Here is a 20417-nt window from a genome sequence, read left to right as displayed (position 1 = left end):
TATTCCCAAGTTGTTTTTTGATGCTATTGTATAAGGGAGCATTTTCTTTATCAGATAATTTATTATTGGCATATAGACATACTACTGATTCTTGTTTGTTAATTTTGTATTCTGCAACTTCGCCGAATTTATGGATTAGTTTTAACAATTTTTTGGTGGACTCTAGGATTTCCTAAACATAAAATTATGTCATCTGCAAATAGATACATTTTATTTCTCCCTTTCCAATTTGGATGCTTTTTATTTCATTTTCTTTCCTGATTGCTCTGGCTAGGACTCCTAGTACTATGTTGAATAGGAGTGGTGAGAATGGGCACCTTTTCTTATTCCTGAGTTTAGAGGAAAAGCTTTCAACCTTTCACCATTGATTGTGATGTTAGCTCTGGACTTATAATATGTGGTATGGATTATGTTGCGGTACGTTCTTTCTATACCTAATTTGTTGAGAATTTTTATTATTAAATTTTGTCAAATGCTTTTTCTGTATCTGTTCAGATGATACTTTTAATCCATCTTTTAAAAAATATTTTTATTGATTTCAGAGAAGAAGGTAGAGGGAGAAAGAGATTAAAACATCAGTGATGAGCCGTAACCGGTTTGGCTCAGTGGATAGAGAGTCAGCCTGCAGACTGAAGAGTCCCAGGTTTGATTCTGATCAAGGGCGTGTACCTTGGTTGTGGGCACATCCCCAGTGCGGGGTGTGCAGGAGGCAGCTGATCGATGTTTCTCTCTCATCGATGTTTCTAACTCTCTATTCCTCTTCCTTCCTCTCCATAAAAAAAATCAATAAAATATATATATTTTTTAAAAAACAAAAAACATCAATGATGAGAGAATCATTGATTGGCTGCCTCCAGTGCACCCCCTACTAAAGATTGAGGCCAAAACCAGGACATGTGTCCTGATCCTGATCAGAAATCGAACTGTGATGTCCTGGTTCATAGGTCAACACTCAACCACTGAGCCACACCAACCGGGCATGACTTTTTATCTTTCAGTCTGTTAATGTGATGTATCACATTTATTGATTTACGTATGTTAAATCATTCTTGCTTTCCAGGGATAAATCCCACTTAATTGTGGTGAATGATCCTTTTAATGTGCAGTTGAATTTGGTTTGCTTGTATTTTAATCATGTTTTTTACATCTATTTTCATCAGGATATTGGCCTATAATTGTTTTTTTCTTGTAGTGTCCTTTCTGGCTTTGGTGTCAGTGTAGTGCTGTCCTCATAAAATGAGCTTGGGAGTATGCCCTCCTCTAGGTTTTTTTGGGAAGAGTTTGAAATGACTGGTGTTAATTCTTCTGTAAATGTTTGGTAAAATTCATCAGTGAAGCCATCTGTTCCTGGGCTTTTGTTTTTAGGGAGGTTTTTGATTACTGCTTCAATCTCCTTACTAGTAATTGCTCTGTTCAAATTTTCTATTTCTTCTTGAGTTAGTCTTGGAAAGTTGTGTGTTTCTAATAATTTTTCCATTTCTACTAGGTTGTCCAGTTTGTTGGAGTATAGTTAGTTGTTCCCTTGATAGTACTTAGTAGCCTCTTATGATCCTTTGTGTTTCTCTCGTATCAGTTGTAATGTTCTTTCTTTTCATTTACAATTTTGTTGATTTGGGTACTCTTTTTTTCATTGGTTAGTGTAGTTAAAGATTTGTCAATTTTGTTCATCTTTTTAAAGAACAATTCTTAGTTTTGCTTATCTTTTATATTGTTTTCTTGTTCTCTATTTCATTTCTTCTCTAATTTTTTTGTTATTTTCTTTGTTTTGCTAACTTTGGGGTTATTTTTCCATTTTCTTGAGCTATGGAATTAAGTTGATGATTTGAGATCTTTCTTGTTTCTTAATGTGGGTATTTATTGCTGTGAACTTCCCTCCTAGCACTGCTTTCATGGCATCCTACAAGTTTTGATATGTAGTGTTTTTATTTTTGTTTGTCTCAATATACTTTTACTTCCCTTTTAATTTTTTCTTTAATCCATTGGCTGTTCACGAAAGTGTGGTTTAATTTCAATGTATTTGGGAATTTTCCAGTTTTTCTCCTGTTATTGATTTCTAGTTTATGGTTAGAGAAGATACTTAATATGACTTCAGTCTTTTTGAATTTGCTAAGGCTTGTTTGTGGCCTAACCTATGGTCTGTCCTAGAAAATGTTCCTCTTGTGCTTTAGAAGAATGTGTATTCTGTTGTTGGATAGAATGTTCTCTATATCTGGTCCATTCGGTCTATAGCATTATTCAAATCTGTTGTTTCCGTATTGATTCTGTGTCTGAATAATCTATCCATTGTTGAGAGTGGGGTATGAAAGTCTCCAACTGTTATTTTGTTTATTTTTTATTTCTCATTTCCATTCTGTTAGTTTTTGTTTTATATATATAGATGCTTCCCTGTTGGGTATATAAATATTTACAATTGTTATACCCTCTTGATGGACTGAGCTTTTTTATTCTTTGTCTCTTTTTACCATTTTTACTTTAAAGTATATTTTGCCTGATATAAGTATAGCTACCCCTTCTTTTTATTGGTTACAATTTGCTTGAAATATTTTTACTCTCAGCCTATGCCTGTCTCTTTAAGGCTAACGTGAGTATCTTGTAGGCAGCATATAATTGGATCTTGTTTTTTAATCCATTTCAGCCATCCTATGTTTTTGATAGGAGAATTAAAACCATTTACATTAAAGTAATTTTTGGTAGGTAAGAGATTATTATTGTCATTGTTAATTGTTTTCTGGTTGTTTTGTGGAGCCACTGTTCCTTAGTTCTTATCCTGCTGTATTTTTTGTATTTTGATATATTCTGAGTGTAGTATGCTTTGACTTCTTTATCATGTTTTGTGTAATTACTTACAGGTTTTTCCCTTATCGTTACCATGAAACTTACATAAAATATCTCAAAATGATCATACCCTATATTAAACTGATAACAACTGAACTACTGTAACATTCCTAAACTTTACACTTTTATTGCTCCTTCCCCTCACATTTTAGGTTATTGATGTTACAGTTTACATATTTTTTATATTGTACATCCATTAACAAATTATTGTAGTTATGGTTTCTACATTTATTATATTAATTTTTAAACTAGAGTTGTAAATGGGTTACCTCCATTACTATATTAGAATATATATATATATATATATATATATATATATATTTACCATTTCCATTGACTTTTCTGCTACCTTCTTATATTTTTATGACACTAATTGGCATCCTTTTGCTTCCACTCAAAGAACTCCCAATTAGCATCTTTTGTAAGGTAGGTCTGGTGGTGATGAACTCCCTCAAGCTTTTGTTTGTTCAGGAAAATCTTTATCTTTTTATTTCTTTTTTAAAAAATATATTTTATTGATTTTTTACAGAGAGGAAGGGAGAGGGATAGAGAGTTAGAAACATCGATGAGAGAGAAACATTGACCAGCTGCCTCCTGCACATCCCCTACTGGGGATGTGCCCGCAACCAAGGTACATGCCCTTGACCGGAATCGAATCTGGGACCTTTCAGTCCGCAGGCCGACGCTCTGTCCACTAAGCCAAACCAGTTAGGGCTTTTTTATTTCTGAAGGACAGCTTTACCAGTTGTAGAATTCTTGGTTGACAAGTCCCCTCCCCCCCACATACACAATATTTTTAATATATTATCCAAATTTTTTCCTGATCTGAAAAGTTTCCATTGAGAAATCCGTCCATAGTCTCATGGGGGCTTCTTTGTATGTAACTTGTATATTCTCTTGCTACTCTCAAAATCTTTCTTCATCGTTGACTTATGACCATTTAATTATAATGTGTCTCAATGTAGCCCATTTCAGGTTAACCTATTTGGGGTTCTTTGGATGTGGATGTTCATGTCTCTTTCCAGGTTTGGAAAGGTTTCAGTCATATTGCTTTAAATATATACTTTCTGTCCCTTTCTCTTCTCTTGTCCCTTTCTCTTCTCTTGTAAACATTGTGGGGTTTTTTTTTATTTTTTTTTTATTGTATCCCTTAAGTCCCATAGCCTTTCTTCACACTTTTTTCTTTTTTGCTCCTCTAGATAATTTCAAATGCCCTGTCCTCCAGGTAACTGATTCTTTCTTTTGCGTGGTTGACTCTGTTGTTGGAGCTCCCTGTTGAATTCTTCAGTACAGTCATTGTATTTGTCAGCTCTAGGATTTCTGTTTGTAGTTCTGTGGGGTTTTTTAATGTTTCTATTTCTTTGTTAAACTCATTTTGTTCATACATTGTTTTCCTTATTTTGTTCAGTTGTCTGTGTGTTCTTGTAATTTAAACTTCTTAAAGAATATAACCCTTTTTGTATTTTGATATATTCTGAATATAAAGAGGGTTATTCTGAATTCTTTATGTGTTCTTCATTTCTTTAGGATCAGTTATTGGAGCTTTATTAGTTTCCTTTGGTAGTGTTCTATTTACCTGATTTTTTTGTGATCCTTGATTTTCTATGTTGGTTTCTCTGCATTTGAGTAAGCAATTCCCTTTTCCAGACTTCACATGTTTACTTTGGTACAGATAGTTCTTTACCAGTCTGCTTGGCTTGGTGTTCTGGACGAGTCAGCTGGTAATGTCATTGGGCTTGTGGGGTTTGCTATCAAGGTCTATTGTGGGGAAAGGCCACTGACGTTGGAGAGGGGTGCTGCTGGCTGAGAAAAGTTGGATAGAACACCTGGCTTGGTTCCCTGCTCCAGCAAGGCTGTAGAATGGGTTCCGTGGTTGCCTGGGTCCTCTGGACAATTGAGTCTGGGAACTGTACTCAGCAATAGGCGTGGTTATGAATTAGCTTCTCTGTTCTGGGGGCAGCAGACGAGCCTAAGATCTGCACTGCTCATCCTTTGAGGACCCAAATCAGGCTAGACTGTGCACTAAATTTTCTGGCCAGATGAGGCCACCAGTTTTACTTTGAAGATGGAGATAGCCCCAGGCTAGTTGTCTTTTCAAGTGCCACTGTAGGGTTGTAGGATGTGCTGTGCAGTTTTTCATCTGCTCTGGTTAGGTTCCTGGTTGGGGTGGGGCTGGTTGGAGTGTGTGAAGGCTATTATAGCAGGGGGCTAGGAATTAGTTTACCTGCCTGAATAGTGCCCCAAACAGGCCCCAGGGCTGGGAAAGCTCTTGTTTGGGAATCAAATCAGGCAAACCTGCATGGACCAGGACGGACTGGGCCACTGTTAGCATTGCAAATGCAGAGCCACCAGTCAGGCTCTTCACTCAAGTGCTGCTGTAATCAGGGCTGCAGGGTGAGATTCCCAGGAGCTCTGGCTAGGTTTCCTGGTTAGCAGGGTTGGAAGTGTTATTCAGCAGTGGACAGGGTTATGGATTAGTTTTCCCTGGTGGGCTTGGAGGACAGTTGCCATGGCCGACACGTCTCTTGTTTGAGGAGCTAATTATGCATATTTGTGCACCAAACTCTCTGGCTAGACAAAGTTGTCAATTTGTCTGCTAGATGGGCAGAGGTGCTGGCTGGGCTCTCTGCTTAAATGCTGCTGTGCCAAACCATCGCCTAGGTCAGTGATGGCGAACCTATGACACGCGTGTCAGAGGTGACACGTGAACTCATTTTTTTGGTTGATTTTTCTTTGTTAAATGGCATTTAAATATATAAAATAAATATCAAAAATATAAATCTTTGTTTTACTATGGTTGCAAATGTCAAAAAATTTCTATATGTGACACGGCACCAAAGTTAAGTTAGGTTTTATCAAAATGCTGACACACCGAGCTCAAAAGGTTCACCATCACTGGCCTAGGTGCTCAGGCCAGGCTTCCAGGGTGGGTGGGGCTGGAAGCACCCTCAGCAGTGGGTGAAGCTAAGCATTAGCTCCCCTGCCCAGGTGGAGTGACAGAGCTGGCTCCATGGCTGCCAGGACTCTGTGTTTGGGGTCTTGTGTTTGTTCTCTGGGCTACATAGCTTTCCAGGTATTAAGGCCAGACTTCCTATCAGGCAGGGCTGGGAGCCATGCTTAGCAGTGGGCAGGCTATGCATTAGCTCCCAGGTGGAGCAACAGAGCTGGCTGCAAGCAGCATCCCAGGTGTTCCACGAAGGCCTTTTGGTAGGGCAGGTAGGGCAGAACCAGGAGCCATACTCATCAGTGGGTTGGGGCTCTGAGTCAGTTCCCCTGCCTGAGCATAGTGGGGCAACCAGCCCCAAGGCCTGCAAGGTTCTTTGTGGTCCTGATTCAAGCTGACCTGTGCCCCAAGTCACCTGGCAGAACTGTGCCACTGCCTTTGCTCTGCAGACCATGAGGTCTGCCTGCTCCAGTGTTGCTAGGCTACACAGTGTCCAGGTGTTCTGGCCAGCCTTTCTGGCTGGGTGGGGCCTGGATATACACTGAGCGATGGGATGACTCAGCTTCCCTGCCCAGACTGGTTGGGGGAAAGTGTGTCTTTGTGTGTGGGGATGGGGGGAAACCAGTCTCCAGGGGCAGAAAGGCTCTTTATTTGAGGTCCCGAGTGAGGCAGACCTGTACCCCACTAAGTTCCCTGGTCAAACTACACCACTCTCTTGGCTGTGCAGATCAGCAAAGCCTCTGGTTGAGACTGCTTCCCTTGGGCTTTGTAGATAGGACCTTGGTCTGCCAAGAGCTGAGCTCTGGTTGTTCCGAGCCCCAACCCCCTTCTGTCACAATCTGATTCCCAGTGGACAAGCCTGGCAGGTTCCCATGTGCAGATCCCACAGAGATCGTAATGATGCAAGACCATGGTGGTTCTCCCAAGAAGGGACCCACATGCTCGATGTCCACCCTGGGCTCTCTCATCCTCCTGGAGGAACCTCAGGCTCGGGAGAGACCTCTCGGTGTGGGGCGGTGCGGTGCAGGCCTGGGGAAGCCGCAGTGCGGTTAGTGGGTAGCTGCCCCTCTTACCCTTCAGCCGCACCCCTGTCTTCTAGGATTTTTTTCAGTGGTGTCTTGTTCATGAGCAGTTTGTTAGTTCTTCTTGTGACAGGGAGTGAAGTTAGGAATGACCTATGTCGCCATCTTAGTGACCATCTCAGTTATTACCGTTTTAAGCCAGTAAGTTTGTAGTAATTTGTTTGCATTAGTAGAAAACTAGTACATGCATCATGATCAATTACCAGTTACCTCACTTCTTTCAAAGTCTATCTATGATTAGTAACCACACACTCCTCATTCACTTTGCACACAGGCAATAAAGCATGCAGCAGTATTGACTCATGTCTCCCAGTGTCAAATCTGTGGCATTTTACAAAAAAATGGGTAAGCAAAAGAAAAAAATTGGTGAAATAAGATGCAAGTACATCAGAGAAGAGGAAAATGGTGCCTCTATAAGTGAAATTTAAATCGAACATAGAGTTTTAGAAGAAATAGCTGTCTGTGGAAATATTGATGCTGATGACATTTGAAATACTCTAGACATGCAACTTGAAAAACTTTGTGAAGGCAAATTATCAACATAAAGGAAAATGGTTGTGAAAAAAGGGTTAAGATATGCTAAAGGAAGTGCTAAAGGAAGAAAAAAAATCATTATTAACCTATAAATTTACTATAATTTCAATAAAATTTTCAACAGGGATTTTTTAAAAGATCAATAATATCCTAAAATGCACCTAGAGAGAAAAAAATCAATACCTATCAAACTTGAAAAAGATCAAAGATATCTATCACATATTAGGACATATTTTAAAGATATAATTAACAGTTTGATAAGGACACAGAAATAGACAAAGGGATTACTTGAGAATTTAGGAAACAGACATATGTGTGTCTATGTAAAAATATCCTTTCAAATTAGTGGTGAAAAGGTGAGTCATGCAAAAATAGAGGTGTAGTGATATGTTATCCTTTTGTCAAAAGGTCAAGCTAGATCCCTATACCAAAATTCCAGATGTATTAAAAGACTGATATAAAAAATAAATCTATGAAAGTGAAGAAGATGTAAGAAAATGTTTATTATTATGTAGATGGAAAGGCCTTTAAAACAAAGTTCAAAAGTCAAAGATAAAAGATTATAAAAATGACATATTAAAAGAAAAAATTCTCATGAAAAAGCGATGACATCAAGATGCTGAGCAGTTTGACTCAGGGGCCAGGGCATGATAGAGAACCCCAAGGGAGCCCCTGCCTGGGTGAGGCTGAGTTAGCAAGTGAGGACCACAGGGCCCTGCTCCAACTACTGGATGTAGGTACGTGGAGAGTGAGTGTGGTAAATGGATCCTTTAAGAAAATTATTGAAGGGAAACTTGGGCATTTGGATTTTATTGTGTCTGTCTTTATATTTGTACTTTTAATCAAAAAGCACTTTTTAGCCTAGGGTTAGCTTCTTGTTTTTGTTTTCTTCTTTTTAATATGGAACAAAAAGTAGGAGGGAAATTGTGGTGATGGGAAACTTTTCCTGAAATAATTAGACAGCTTTTGGAGGAATATAATGGGCTGGCTAATGCCACAGTGTAGGTAACAGTATAAAGAAAGTACCTGAAGAGGCATTGACTGTGCAGATGAAAGCCAGAGGAGGAGTGTGCACTTTCTAGGGGACTTTTGGAGGTGCTGCGTTAATGAATGTTCATTATAACCACTAGGTGGTGGTATAAGCTCACAATAGCTTATTTTTAAAGTGAGCTTTAAAGGAAGTGAGGGAGTAAGGTTTGAATGCCCTAAGTACATCTCATTCAGCCTCAGTTTATTCCCTGCACTCCAACCAAGCTAAGGTTTAACTTGGGGTTCACCAAAGGTGAAAACAGTCAACATCCTCAAAAATTATCTGCAAAATCTTCCAATAAAAAGTTACATATCTCCCAATTTGATGATAATTTAAATGGCTTCTACCCTTTTGGAGTTTAGGGAATTTGTATTTTGTTTTGTTCCTTTGTTTTTTTTTTAGTTCAAATATATATGATGTACATTGCTCCCCTACCCATCTCCCTGCCTTTTAAAAATAATTATACTTGTAAAACTATGGTTCACGGTGTTGCAAATGAGGGTCTTACCGCTGTCCATATTTAGTCTTGGCAAAAGTCATTAGTAGTTCATCACATCATAACATAAGAGAGCATCTATGTACAAACATATACAATTTTATTGATATCTCTACAGACTACAAGAATTTTAAGTATAGTCACAATTGCTGAGTGAAACAGAAAAATAGTATTTTGTCATTTTCTGAAAAGATGCAAAAATTCTGAAGATGAAAGAAAGATACATCAATGATATCATCTGTTTCTTATTTCCTAGAATAAAACATCACATAATTAAGTACTAAAAATTATAGTTTATTAGAGATTTTGATCCTGTGTACACTTGTCCATAACCATCACCTAGTTTATTCTCTGACTTTGCAGCTGAGAAGGGTGGGCCAGTACTCGGGGGAGCAGTATGAGAGGAGAGAAGTCTCGTGAGTTTTCTCACTGAGTATTGTTGCCTTGGATAGGCGGACTCTCCCTTTTTGGAGGTGAAAGCACTCTTTCAGGGCATTGGAGGCCAGATAGTGAGTTATAGGCCTTCTTCTCCCTTGAAATGCATGTCCAGTTACTAAGAAAATGGATCCAAGTGACCCTCAGAGCTAACAATAAAAAAGGAAGAGTTGTTCTCCCTTCTTGCTAAACCCAAGTCCAATAAAATACACCTATAGCAGTACAGGTACCTGGTACCCATATCTCCTCCAAGCAATGAATGGGTAATAAATTTGGACCTGATTTAGTAAGATTGTTTTGAGCATTTCCACTATGAAACTATTGAGAATTAGTTTTCCACATAGCTTTACATGTTGTTGATTTTCTCATATTTCTGATGTTTTGTGATGTCCCAGGTATAAGATAATCAAAACCTAGATGTTTGAATGGGAATAATTACTGGCCAAGTCTCATAGGAGAAAATCACAAGAGCTAAGAGTTAGTGGATCACTGGCTGGTCAGAAATTTGCACAAAACATTTGTTTTGGGTCGTGACACAAAATGAATATCAATCCAGCTAATACCGTATCTTCTACATCTTGCCTTCCCTGGCCCCTTGGAAGTGGGGCTTGGAAACCAACCAAGGTAGACAAAAGTGTCTTCCTTAGTTGGCCATGAAGCAGTGGTGGTCAACCTTGGCTGGACATTGAAACCACCTGAGGGCTTTAAAAAATACTGATGTTTGGTTCCCACTCTGAGAGATTTCAATATAATTGGGAATTTTAAAAGCTCCTTAGGTGATTCTTATGTCCAGCCAAGGTTAAGAATCACTCCCTACACTCTGGCTTCCATGTCCCTCCCCACCCTACCCCAATTGGCACTTCCTCTTCTTTTCCCAAGTCAGACCTTACCTATTCTGCCTTTCATCTTTTCAGGGTTATGTTGTCTGCAAATATATACACTAAACCTGTTATGTGACATCCAAGCTCCCAGGGATGGTGGCATCCAAATACACAACTTACTGGCAAGTGTTTCTAGCACGTGGGCCAGTGTGAATGTGACGTAGTATCTAGTCAAAAATGAGGCTGAGGCTATAAAGGACAGAGGTGAGGAAGCTGTGAAGGCCCTCATGTTCCTCTCCGGATGCAAAGAGCATAGGAATGTCTGACTACTCTGGCACAAGTGGTCAAGTTACCTTGTCTTCCCACAGAGGCAGCTGTAACCACACAGGTTTGCTCCTGGTTGTCCCAATGATCCCAAACCAAGGAGAACATTTTTAGTTTACTTTTCTAGACCCTCTTCCTTTTCCCTCTGCCAAACATTTTATAACCAAGTATCTCAAAGAGCTAATCTTAATTTTCTTTATATATATATATATGTTTTCCTTTTTCAAAGTCGAGGTTCTCCTTTATGCAGATAGCAGTAGATGGTACCTTTAGTCACATGGGTCACATAAAATGACCCCAGCAGTAAACTTGTTCCCTTCTAATCAATCCTGTAAGATCTTTGAGGACTAGAGACCTGGATACTGATTTATTAGCTTGAGCATCATTCAAAGGCTATAGAAAAGATTTGAAAAATGTCTGTGACTGAATTACCGGAAAACATCTCATTCAGTTCTGCCACTGTCCTTCCAAAGTTAGTCAGACAATGACCCTGATGGTGAATGGGGCACTAAATCTGGGTCTCAGAGACGTGTAGGAAGCAAAATCGGTAGTACTGCTTTTGTGGAAGATTAAAATAAAAGATAAATCAGTTATCCTTCCCTCCAAACTCCAGGATAAATGGATTATTTCATGATAAGAATTATTGCTTATTAGAACCAGAAAAACAAACACGTCTAGGTTCCCAATGATGAATGGAGTGCAAAGGCCCATTTTCTCCTGGGATAACAAGAAAGGAGTCAGAGGGACAGGAGGGCAACTTGGAGAGGCTGTGGTTTGCAAGCCTTATTTTCCAATGCCACCTTAGCAGATAGAATATAATTTTGATGACACCTAAGGCTCAGAGTCATTTTCTCTATCATTGTCCAAGTTATCAGGAGTATTTTTCTTATGTACTAAGACAGAGGCAAGACATTTACACAGTTATGAGAGATATAAAGAATTACATGGATCAATAATACTCATTTGCCAAAGATAATGATGCTGATGCTGACGCTGTGTGTGTGTGTGTGTGTGTGTATGTGTGTGTGCGCATGAGCGCATGCACACACGTGTGCTAAGGTGAGTGCAACAGAAATGTTCAAAGAGAAAATCACATCCACATTAGATTCTTGTTATTGCTATCTCTTTGCATTATAAAAATTTTGATACAGTAAAACCTCATTAATTTGTATTCCACTAATCAGGAGTTTGTGGGATAAAGTTACCCTTACATTATGTGAGGGTTTATAAAAACAATATTGAAAGATTAATTTAAAAAGAACCTGTTCTTTTCAAGCATTTCAGAAGCACCTGTTTACTTCCAATTGTGCTAATTAGAGACTTTTTATCTATTCATTAAAGCCAGAGTTTTAAGCACTTCTACTGTGAAATGCTATGCTGTCCTTTTTTGGTATTTTCTCTGTAGGCTTTAAAATATTCTGTAACTGTTATTTTTTTACTGATTCATATAAGCTCTCTCCAAAATAGGATTTTATTGCATATGAACCACACATATAATTCTGGGTAAAATAATTTATCTTGTTAAGACACTGTGCACTTGTGATGTTTAATTTTATACTAGACATATATTACATATTCACACTTAACCTGTCCTTGTATAGAACAGTGGCTCTCAATTGGGAGCAATTTTGGCAATGGCTGGAGACGTTTTTGATTGTTATTACTCAGGGGTTGCTACTGGCATCTGGTGGGAAGAGACCAGGGCTGCTGTTGAACATCCTAAGGTGCAAAGGTCAGTCCCCACAATGAAGAGTCAGTGAACAGTGCCATGGCTGAGACACCCGAGCTAGACCAAGTTAAATCAGATCTTATTGGGGACTTCAGAGATACTGTCCTTAATGCCACTTTGGACTGAATTTCATTGTTCCTAAAATAAACTAATATTGTAGTTTTTAAAGTTTTTTTAAAAAAATATAGAAATGATAAAGTATCTGTTCAGAAAACTGGGTCCTTGAACGAGATGGTATAAATAGTGCACTGCAACTTGACTACCAATGTTTCCCAAATCCTGGTCTCAAGTTTCTTTAACATTTTTACTATATAATTTTATGTATCGTGTTGCATTTTGAAGTCAGGTTTTGTTACCCTAACTGTTCACAGGAATCTGGAGAGCTTTGTGGAGAGGCTTTTATGAGATATCGGGCAAATTCAAGGAGTCTGAGAAACGCTATCCTGGCATACATTAGCTGACTCTTTCAATCATCTTGGCTCTTCTCAAAATGGCTAAGAACATTTAAAGGAAGTGCCAGTTCAAATGCACTAAAGATTTTAAAAAATCTTTTTAAAAAAACCCAAGAAATACTATTTTTGGCTCTTTAAAGAACCTGACTTCAGGAAAATGCAGAATTCTTAAAACACAAATGTATATCTCGTAAGATCTTGATTAATCAAAATTAAATAAGCCAAACCCATTAATTTTTTTTTTAGAATCTGCATTTACTCACTTCTGGGACTTCTGACTTCCAGACTCATGTTAAATAATGACAGCAGGTGTGCTTGTTTTGTTTTGCCTCCAGTTGTCATCTGTTGAGTTATGATAGATGCCTTTTGTCATGTGAAGGATAGTCTTTATTTCATGTTGAAGACATTTTTAAATAAGGAATAGGTATTTGGTATCTATTGACACTAACCCTCTATATTATTTAGTCTAATGGATGACAGAATTATTGGTTTTGTATCATTAAACTCTCTATGTGTTTCTGTTGTGCATAATGGTGACTAAGGTAGCAAAAACACCACTATATTTTATAAAGATTTTCAATAATAAGTATTGAACCAAAATTATTTTCTAATGAAAGCCCTTGTTAATCAGAAATGTAATAAATCAGAATTCCTTTCCCAAAACATTAACTGAGGTTTTACTGAATCATGCTGAAGAGAATGACCAGGTTGGTCTGTGAGTGTCCGGCTGCAAGAGCACCTTTGGATTGAAGACCCCCTCCCCACACCCCTGGGTATGAACAGTAATATACTGTGTAATTGGCAGACAAGGATACAAATGGAGCATTAAGAATATACCACTTTAGAAACTGAAACCAGAGTGTGTGAAATCAGTCCTCAAAGCTAACTGCATTGTTCCTAGAGTCAGTCTAGTTTCCCAAACCTATCAGTCAGCTCCCCTGCAGAGCAAAACCAGCTGAAAAATGCTTTGCGGTGTCCCAACCCTGCATAGTTTGTGACTAAAAATAGCAACTTGTTCTGAAAGTGATAGAAATGGAAATAATTGTGTTAGAAATAATTTACTGTATTGGCAATACTTGATTATGACCAAGAACTGTGAATGATCATATTATGGAGCGAGAGGAATGTTAATCAGACGCTTGCCACCAGAATTCAGTAATGTTTTAGTCTAATGGAAGTTGTGGATGAGAAGGAAACTTTGGTTTTGTTTTCTCTCCCTTTTCAGTTGTATGGTAAATGTACTAGAAATGCACTGATAACTTCTAATGCAGATTTTTAAAATTGCCGGATGTGGCCCAATTTATAAAAATAGTTTACCATTAATCTTTTTTTCTTCTGTCACAACATGCTTTTTTTCTTTTCCTCTTAAGATGTTAATTTATCATGCAAAGATTTTTTTTCATTAAGCGCATTAATGCTTTTGTTTGTACAGGATTTTTTCAAATCAGGAGGACTCCCCGTAGTTCCTAAATGTAAATCCTTAGCAAATGACATGCCAAGACGATAGCTCCATTCCACGTGGGAAACGGCAAATGCAGCCATACCTTGGGATTCTAGCCAGGGTTCCAGCCTTTCGGTTGTACAGTGTCTCTGATAAGTCTCTCTTATGACAACTTCAGATGGACTGTAATGGACATTTTGTAGAAGAAACTGGCTTCTAGCAGTTGAATAGTGATGCTGGGAATTAAATTTGGTTTCCCTGAATAATGGTTTCTCAAAGCAGTCACAGCTTCTTTAGAAGTTTAGAATTGGTACCATTTCTTATCCTTATATTTCAGCATTAACTGCAAAGAAAAAAATAGTCACCGTGAGATGTTAAAAAAAAAATCTTAAAAAGTTTTAAGCAAGCAAGCTTATATTGAGTTAATCATGAATATCTCAGTAAATCTTAAAACTTATAAAACTTTCTTTACTTTGTAAAATAATGACAAAGGTTTTTTTAAGGAAAACAAACCAAGCTATAAATACTCGGCTGACAAGAAATAATTTTCAGTGATTGAGACAAAAAGGAGTGTGTGGAGCCTGGACTCTCCCTGAGCTCCACGTTAGCAGCAGATGCACAATCTATAGCATATCAGAACTAATGGGTGATTTTCTTCTAGGTTATCCCCACGATAATGGAGTATCAATGTATTACAGCATTTTTAAAAAGGCTTTTTCTCCCAAGTACTGGAGGGACTGTAGTGGGATCCAGGATGACTTACAGTGAGTGGCATCTCTACTTAAGCTTTCTCGTGCTGGACCTACATAGTTCAAGTTATTACTGTGTGAAGACGCCCACATTTACTTCGTTACCTCGTGTGCGTGTTTGGAAAATGCCTCCGCACTGGTCATCATGCCTGCGGTTTTCTCCTCCAGCTCTCCTAGCCTCTGCCCCCTCTCGTCCAGTGCGATCCTTGCTCTGGTCAGCTCTCCCATCACCCCGCCTGCAGCGCCTTTCATCCCTTCTATGCTGCCCGGGCCAGGAATGTGCTGGGCAAGGCTGCGGGATGCTTTTCCTGCTGCAGCTTCCCCAACTGGGAATTCAAGCCAGAGCAACAGAAAACATTTGTCAGTGATTCACATAGTGGCATTCAAGTTTATCACCGAAGTACTTATATTAAGTCCTACTTCACACTTCTCCAGTAAGAGACAGACATATTTGACCCTATCATTGCACTTACCCAAGAAAAATGCCTACCAAAGAGACTGTGACAGCTATTGTTGCCACATCCCTGTGTGTGTGTGTGTGTGTGTGTGTGTGTGTGTGTGTGTGTATGTGTATGCCATACAATATGGCCTAATCACATTTTTTGGTTATTTTAAAATTACAGTTTACATACAATATTACATTAGTTTCAGGGGGTACAACTTAGTGATTAGACATATATATTTATATACTTTATGGAGTGACCACCCCAATAAGTCTAGTACCCATCTTACACCACACATAGTTATTAACATGCTATTGACTATATTCCCTGTGCTGTACTTCACCTCCCCATGATTGTTTTGACAACTGGCATGATAACTGGCCATTTGTGTTCTTAATCCGTTCACCTTTTTCATCCAACCCTCCAGACCCTTCCCTTTTGGCCATTACCAATTTGTTCTCTGTATCTATGAGTTTGTGTTTTATTTGTTATTTTTAGAAAAGTTTTTCTAGCCGGCTGTGCTTGTTTGGGTTTTTGGACCTTTGATAGATTTTGGGGAAGTTGGCCTCTTGTGTGGAAGAGCCACTGGAAGAGGCTGGGGCCAGGCAGGTGAGCTGAATGGGATGGGTGTCAGGGGATCACCATGCCGGGTGGACAGTGCTAATCTGGTGAATGGGGAGCACAGATGTGGTGCCCTTCTGCGCTGGTGGCGGGTTGGGAGGGGAGCTCCGCAAAGGAACAAAGGCACCTGCCAGGCTCTGTCCCTGGAGAGCTGCTCTGGCCCTTCCCCTCCAGCCTTGCCCTGAAGTTATCCATTTAGTTCCTCACTGCTGCCTCCGGAGCTTTTCGAGGTGCTGCTCCTGTGCTGGAAATTAGAGTTTATGAGTTTTTGAGTGAGTGGGCCTGTGTAACAAGCAACTTGAGGTTCTCCACAGTCTCCAGTAGCCTCCTGTCCTTCCCAGATGCGATCCCCACGTCTCTTCACAGCCAGATGTTACGGGGACTCTTCTTCCTGCTACTGGAGCCCTGTGCTGGGGAGCCCAGTGTGGGAACAGACCTCCGGCTCCTCAGGGGACCTCCATGACTGAGAATTCCCTTTAGATTCTAGTCACCGCACTGTGGGTGTGGGACCTGCCCATCTGAGCCTCAGCCCCTCCTACTGGTCTCCATGTGTTGTCTTCTTTATATTCTGAGTCCTAGGAATTCTGTTCAGCTTGTCTTCAGGTGGCTCTATAATCTATTTGTAATCTCGAGGTGATTATGGGAGGAGGTGAGCAGAGTTTGCCTACTCTGATCCTGACAGGAAGCACGATAATTGCATCCTTGATGTTGCTGAATTGGGGTGTTCACAACATATGTGAACTCACATTAGTGTCTGTTCCAATCACAGGTCTGTTCTTTTGTTTAAATTCCAGCCCAAGTCTTCATTCCAGTGTTCTCTGTTTATCTTGCTATCAGCCTTTATAGGTCTCAGCTATTTTTAAATCAATCTCTCTCTCTCTCTTTCTCTCTCTCTCTCTCTCTCTCTCTCTCTCTCAATATTAGAGAATGGGGTATATGCATGATGGGCATTAATATACATATGATGAAATTTTGTTACTTCATAAAAGACTAAACATTTACCTATCACTTACAAAGCTCAGTTTCATTTAATTTTATGAAGTACTTTTTTTTAATATATATGTTTTATTTATTTTTTACAGAGAGGAGGGGAGAGGGATAGAGAGTTAGAAACATCGATGAGAGAGAAACATCGATCAGCTGCCTCCTGCACACCTCCTGTTGGGGATGTGCCCGCAACCAAGGTACATGCCCTTGACCAGAATCGAACCCGGGACCCTTGAGTCCGCAGGCCAACGCTCTATCCACTGAGCCAAACCGGTTTCGGAATGAAGTAATTTTTAAAAATTGAAAAACAATTGTCTGGTAAAAATTTAGTGAGCATTCCCAAAGAGGCAACATTAGGAATGGAATGTAGGTCTATAAGAGCCTTATTGGGATATAATTCACATACCATAAAATTTTTCCTTTTAAAGTGTATAAGTCAGTGGTTTTTAGTGTATTCAGAGTTGTGCAACTGTCACCACTATCTAATTTTAGAACATTTTCATTACCCCAAAAGAAACGCCATAACCATTAAACAATCACTTCTTGCCCCAGTGCCTGGCAACTACTAATCTACTTTCTGTCTCTATGGATTTCTCATTCTGGACATTTTATATAAATGGAATAAATCATATAATATGTGACCTTTTTCGTCTTCCTTCTTTAACTTAGCATGATGTTTTCAAGGTTCATCCATGTTGTGGCATATATCAAATTTCATGCCTTTTTATGGCTGAAGAATAAATATTGCATTGTATGGAAGCACCTAGATGTTTTGCATAGGTGAAAGTTTACTAGTAAAATATTTTTTATCTGCAAGATCAAATGATGATAAGATGTTCTAGAAAACCCTATTTCCCCCACCCTTTTTGTAACCTTCCTCCCTTTTGGAAACCATTAACTTGTTCTCTATATCCATGGGTCTGTTCTTGTTTTGTTTGTTAATTTGTTTTGCTTTTTATATTCCACATATAAGTGAAATCATATAAGTGAAATCACAGTATTGTCTTTCTCGTCTGACTTATTTCATTTAGCATAATACCCTCTAGGTTTATCCATATTGTTATAAATGGCAATATTTCATTATTTTTTATGGTTGAGTAATATATATATATATATATATATATATATATATACACACACACACACACACATACACACACCATATCTTCTTTATCCACTCATCTATCAATGAACACCTAGGTTGCTGAAAGGGCGAGGGCTGGGCCCTCCACCTTGCCCCAGGGTAAGGGCTACGCCCTCCACCTTGCCCCAGGGTAAGGGCTACGCCCTCCACCTTGCCCCAGGGTAAGGGCTACACCCTCCACCTTGCCCCAGGGTAAGTGCTCCATCTTACCTTGGCCACATGCTTGGCAAGGAGCTTCTTCCCGGAAGTCTAAGCCTCTGCTAGCCACACCCAGGAACAAGACACAGACTTGTGCCTGGCCAATCGGCAGAGCACAGTCCTTTCTCCTCCCCTTCCTCCAACTCCCCCTATATAACCGGTCTCCACACAGAGTTATCTCTCTCTCTGCTTCCTGCTGCTGTGTCGGCAAGGTAGGGGAGCCGAGCTAGCTCGAATAAAGACTCTTATGCTTTTGCATCGGACATGGCTGGCTCCCTGATGTGGTTTCTTGGGGATCCTGAAATCTGGGCATAACAGTTGCTTCCATATCTGGATACTGTAAATAATGCTGCAATGAACATAGGGGTACACATGTTTTTTAATTAGTGTTTTTGTTTTCTTTGGACAAATACCCAGAGTGGAGTTGCTGGGTTATATGGCAGCTCTATTTTTTAATTTTTTAAAGGAATATCTGTACCATTTTCCATAGTGGCTGCACAAATTTACATTCCCACTAGCAGTGTACAAGGAAAATACATTCTTCTTTCTAAAAATGTTGCCTAGTATCTATCTACTGCTTTTTTATTACTGGTCATCAGAGTCTCAGTGGTAGATATTAAAGTAATTTGCTCTGTAGTGTTGATAAACCTTATGTTCTGAAGAAAAAAAGTGTTTCCCAGCAGTGGTGAAAGGCAGGCAGGTTCAAAAACGTTTTTTTTTTACAGGCATTAGTAACTGAATCTCTTCACCCTGCCTTGCAGGCCTGATCTACTTGCAAATGACCCATCTATTAGCTTACTCATTATTTGCATGAATTTCATGTACTATTTTTGTTAAACTATTTCCTAATATAAAGTGATCAACTTTATTCAGGTTTGATAAACAGAAATAATTTTCATTGTATAGAAGCAAAATAATCCAGTCTAGAATTTGAAGTCATATATTATGTTAAGTTACACACACACACACACACACACACACACACAAGCATCTTCTATTTTGTGACACAATTTTAGGATCAGGAGTTTACTCACAGAGCTCTTCTCTGTCAAAGGTTTGTCCACTTCCACCAAACAGTCCCTTTAGGAAACCTCTGTTCTGAGCTTCTGGTGTCTCTATGGGGGTAAACAAATCTCCTAGCATGTCCTGTATCAAATTCAAAGAAAAAGCATTGGAGTAACTACAAATAAATTAATAGATCAAAAGATAACACTGTGGTTGTGAGAGCACATCATGAAAAGACAGTTTGCTTTCCATATTTTTCTATGATTTTGCTTTGTTCCCAGTCCTGTCTGTCATTCCCTCTCCTTCTTTTCCTTTCCTTCTTTAGGAATTGCTATCCTAATACTAGTTTTCATTTTCCTGCGTTCTTACTCCCTTTACAATTAGAAAGCATGGGAAGATAGTATGTTCACTCTAGGGTTAATTTCACTTGGTCAATGACTATTAATCTAGACTTCTGATCTTTTTCAATTACTGTAGCCTCTGCCTGACCTAATCCCTCTCCGAATAAGCATGAGTGCCTATAAGATGGGAAGCCTGTGGTGGGATGTGGAGAGAGGTTTGATTTGTTTTCATATCAAGTAAAAAATTATGAAATGGCTCAAGATGATTTAAATGAGTCAGATAGGCAGCTACTGCGTGGTGAGGCACAGGTGAGTTGTTCTCACTTTGGTGTGCTTCAGTGACGAGAAAAATCTTGGAAATACAGATGCTCAGGCTTTACTCCACACACACTCAGTCAGAATCTACAAAAATGCACTCTGGTTATCTCTACTTTACACTTGCTCTCCAGGTCTTTCTAAAGCAGATCAACATTTGAGAACTATCACTATGGGGAAGGGACATCAACCACAAGTCAGATCTGTGACCTAATGCCTGTTTGACAGGGGGCCAGTTCACTGTCCCTCAGACGGTTGGAGGGCCGGACTATAGTTAAAAAACAAAACAAAAACTAGTCGGCTGCTAAGCAACAGGCAGGGGTGGCAAAAACACCCTGCGGGCCTGATAAGTGTTTTCGGCCTGGCCTGCCGCCTGCGGCCCTCGGCCGTAGTTTGAGGACCCCTGGTAGGAGCTTGCTGCATGACTTCATCTTCATCTCCCTCACCCCCATTCAGCAGACCTGAGCTCTCCTCCTTAACCCTTTCTCTTT

The 20417-nt window shown here is 39.4% G+C and overlaps 1 protein-coding gene across 7 annotated transcripts in view; it reads right to left on the bottom strand.

The window, feature by feature from the left end:
- Positions 1-10700: 10700 nt before the first annotated feature.
- Positions 10701-20417, bottom strand: part of STXBP5L (syntaxin binding protein 5L) — a 221634-nt gene continuing 211917 nt past the window's right edge. For 6 of the 7 annotated variants that reach the window (XM_070406280.1, XM_070406282.1, XM_070406284.1 and 3 more), the window contains 3 exons: positions 19300-19411; positions 14978-15198; positions 10701-14466 (listed from right to left, as the gene is read on the bottom strand). In XM_070406280.1, the coding sequence (XP_070262381.1) occupies positions 14425-14466; positions 14978-15198; positions 19300-19411 (375 nt within the window). In that variant the 3' untranslated portion in view covers positions 10701-14424. The remainder of the gene's footprint in view (positions 14467-14977; positions 15199-19299; positions 19412-20417) is intronic. The other variant, XM_070406286.1, reaches the window with a different exon arrangement.

The sequence above is a fragment of the Myotis yumanensis genome, unplaced genomic scaffold (genome assembly GCF_028538775.1).
Source record: "Myotis yumanensis isolate MYYU_CA2020_CCGP unplaced genomic scaffold, mMyoYum1.0.hap1 SCAF_2, whole genome shotgun sequence".
NCBI classification, from domain to species: Eukaryota; Metazoa; Chordata; class Mammalia; order Chiroptera; family Vespertilionidae; genus Myotis; species Myotis yumanensis.
The sequence above is the reverse complement of the archived record's forward strand: the minus strand, read 5'-3'. Positions and strand labels throughout refer to the sequence as shown.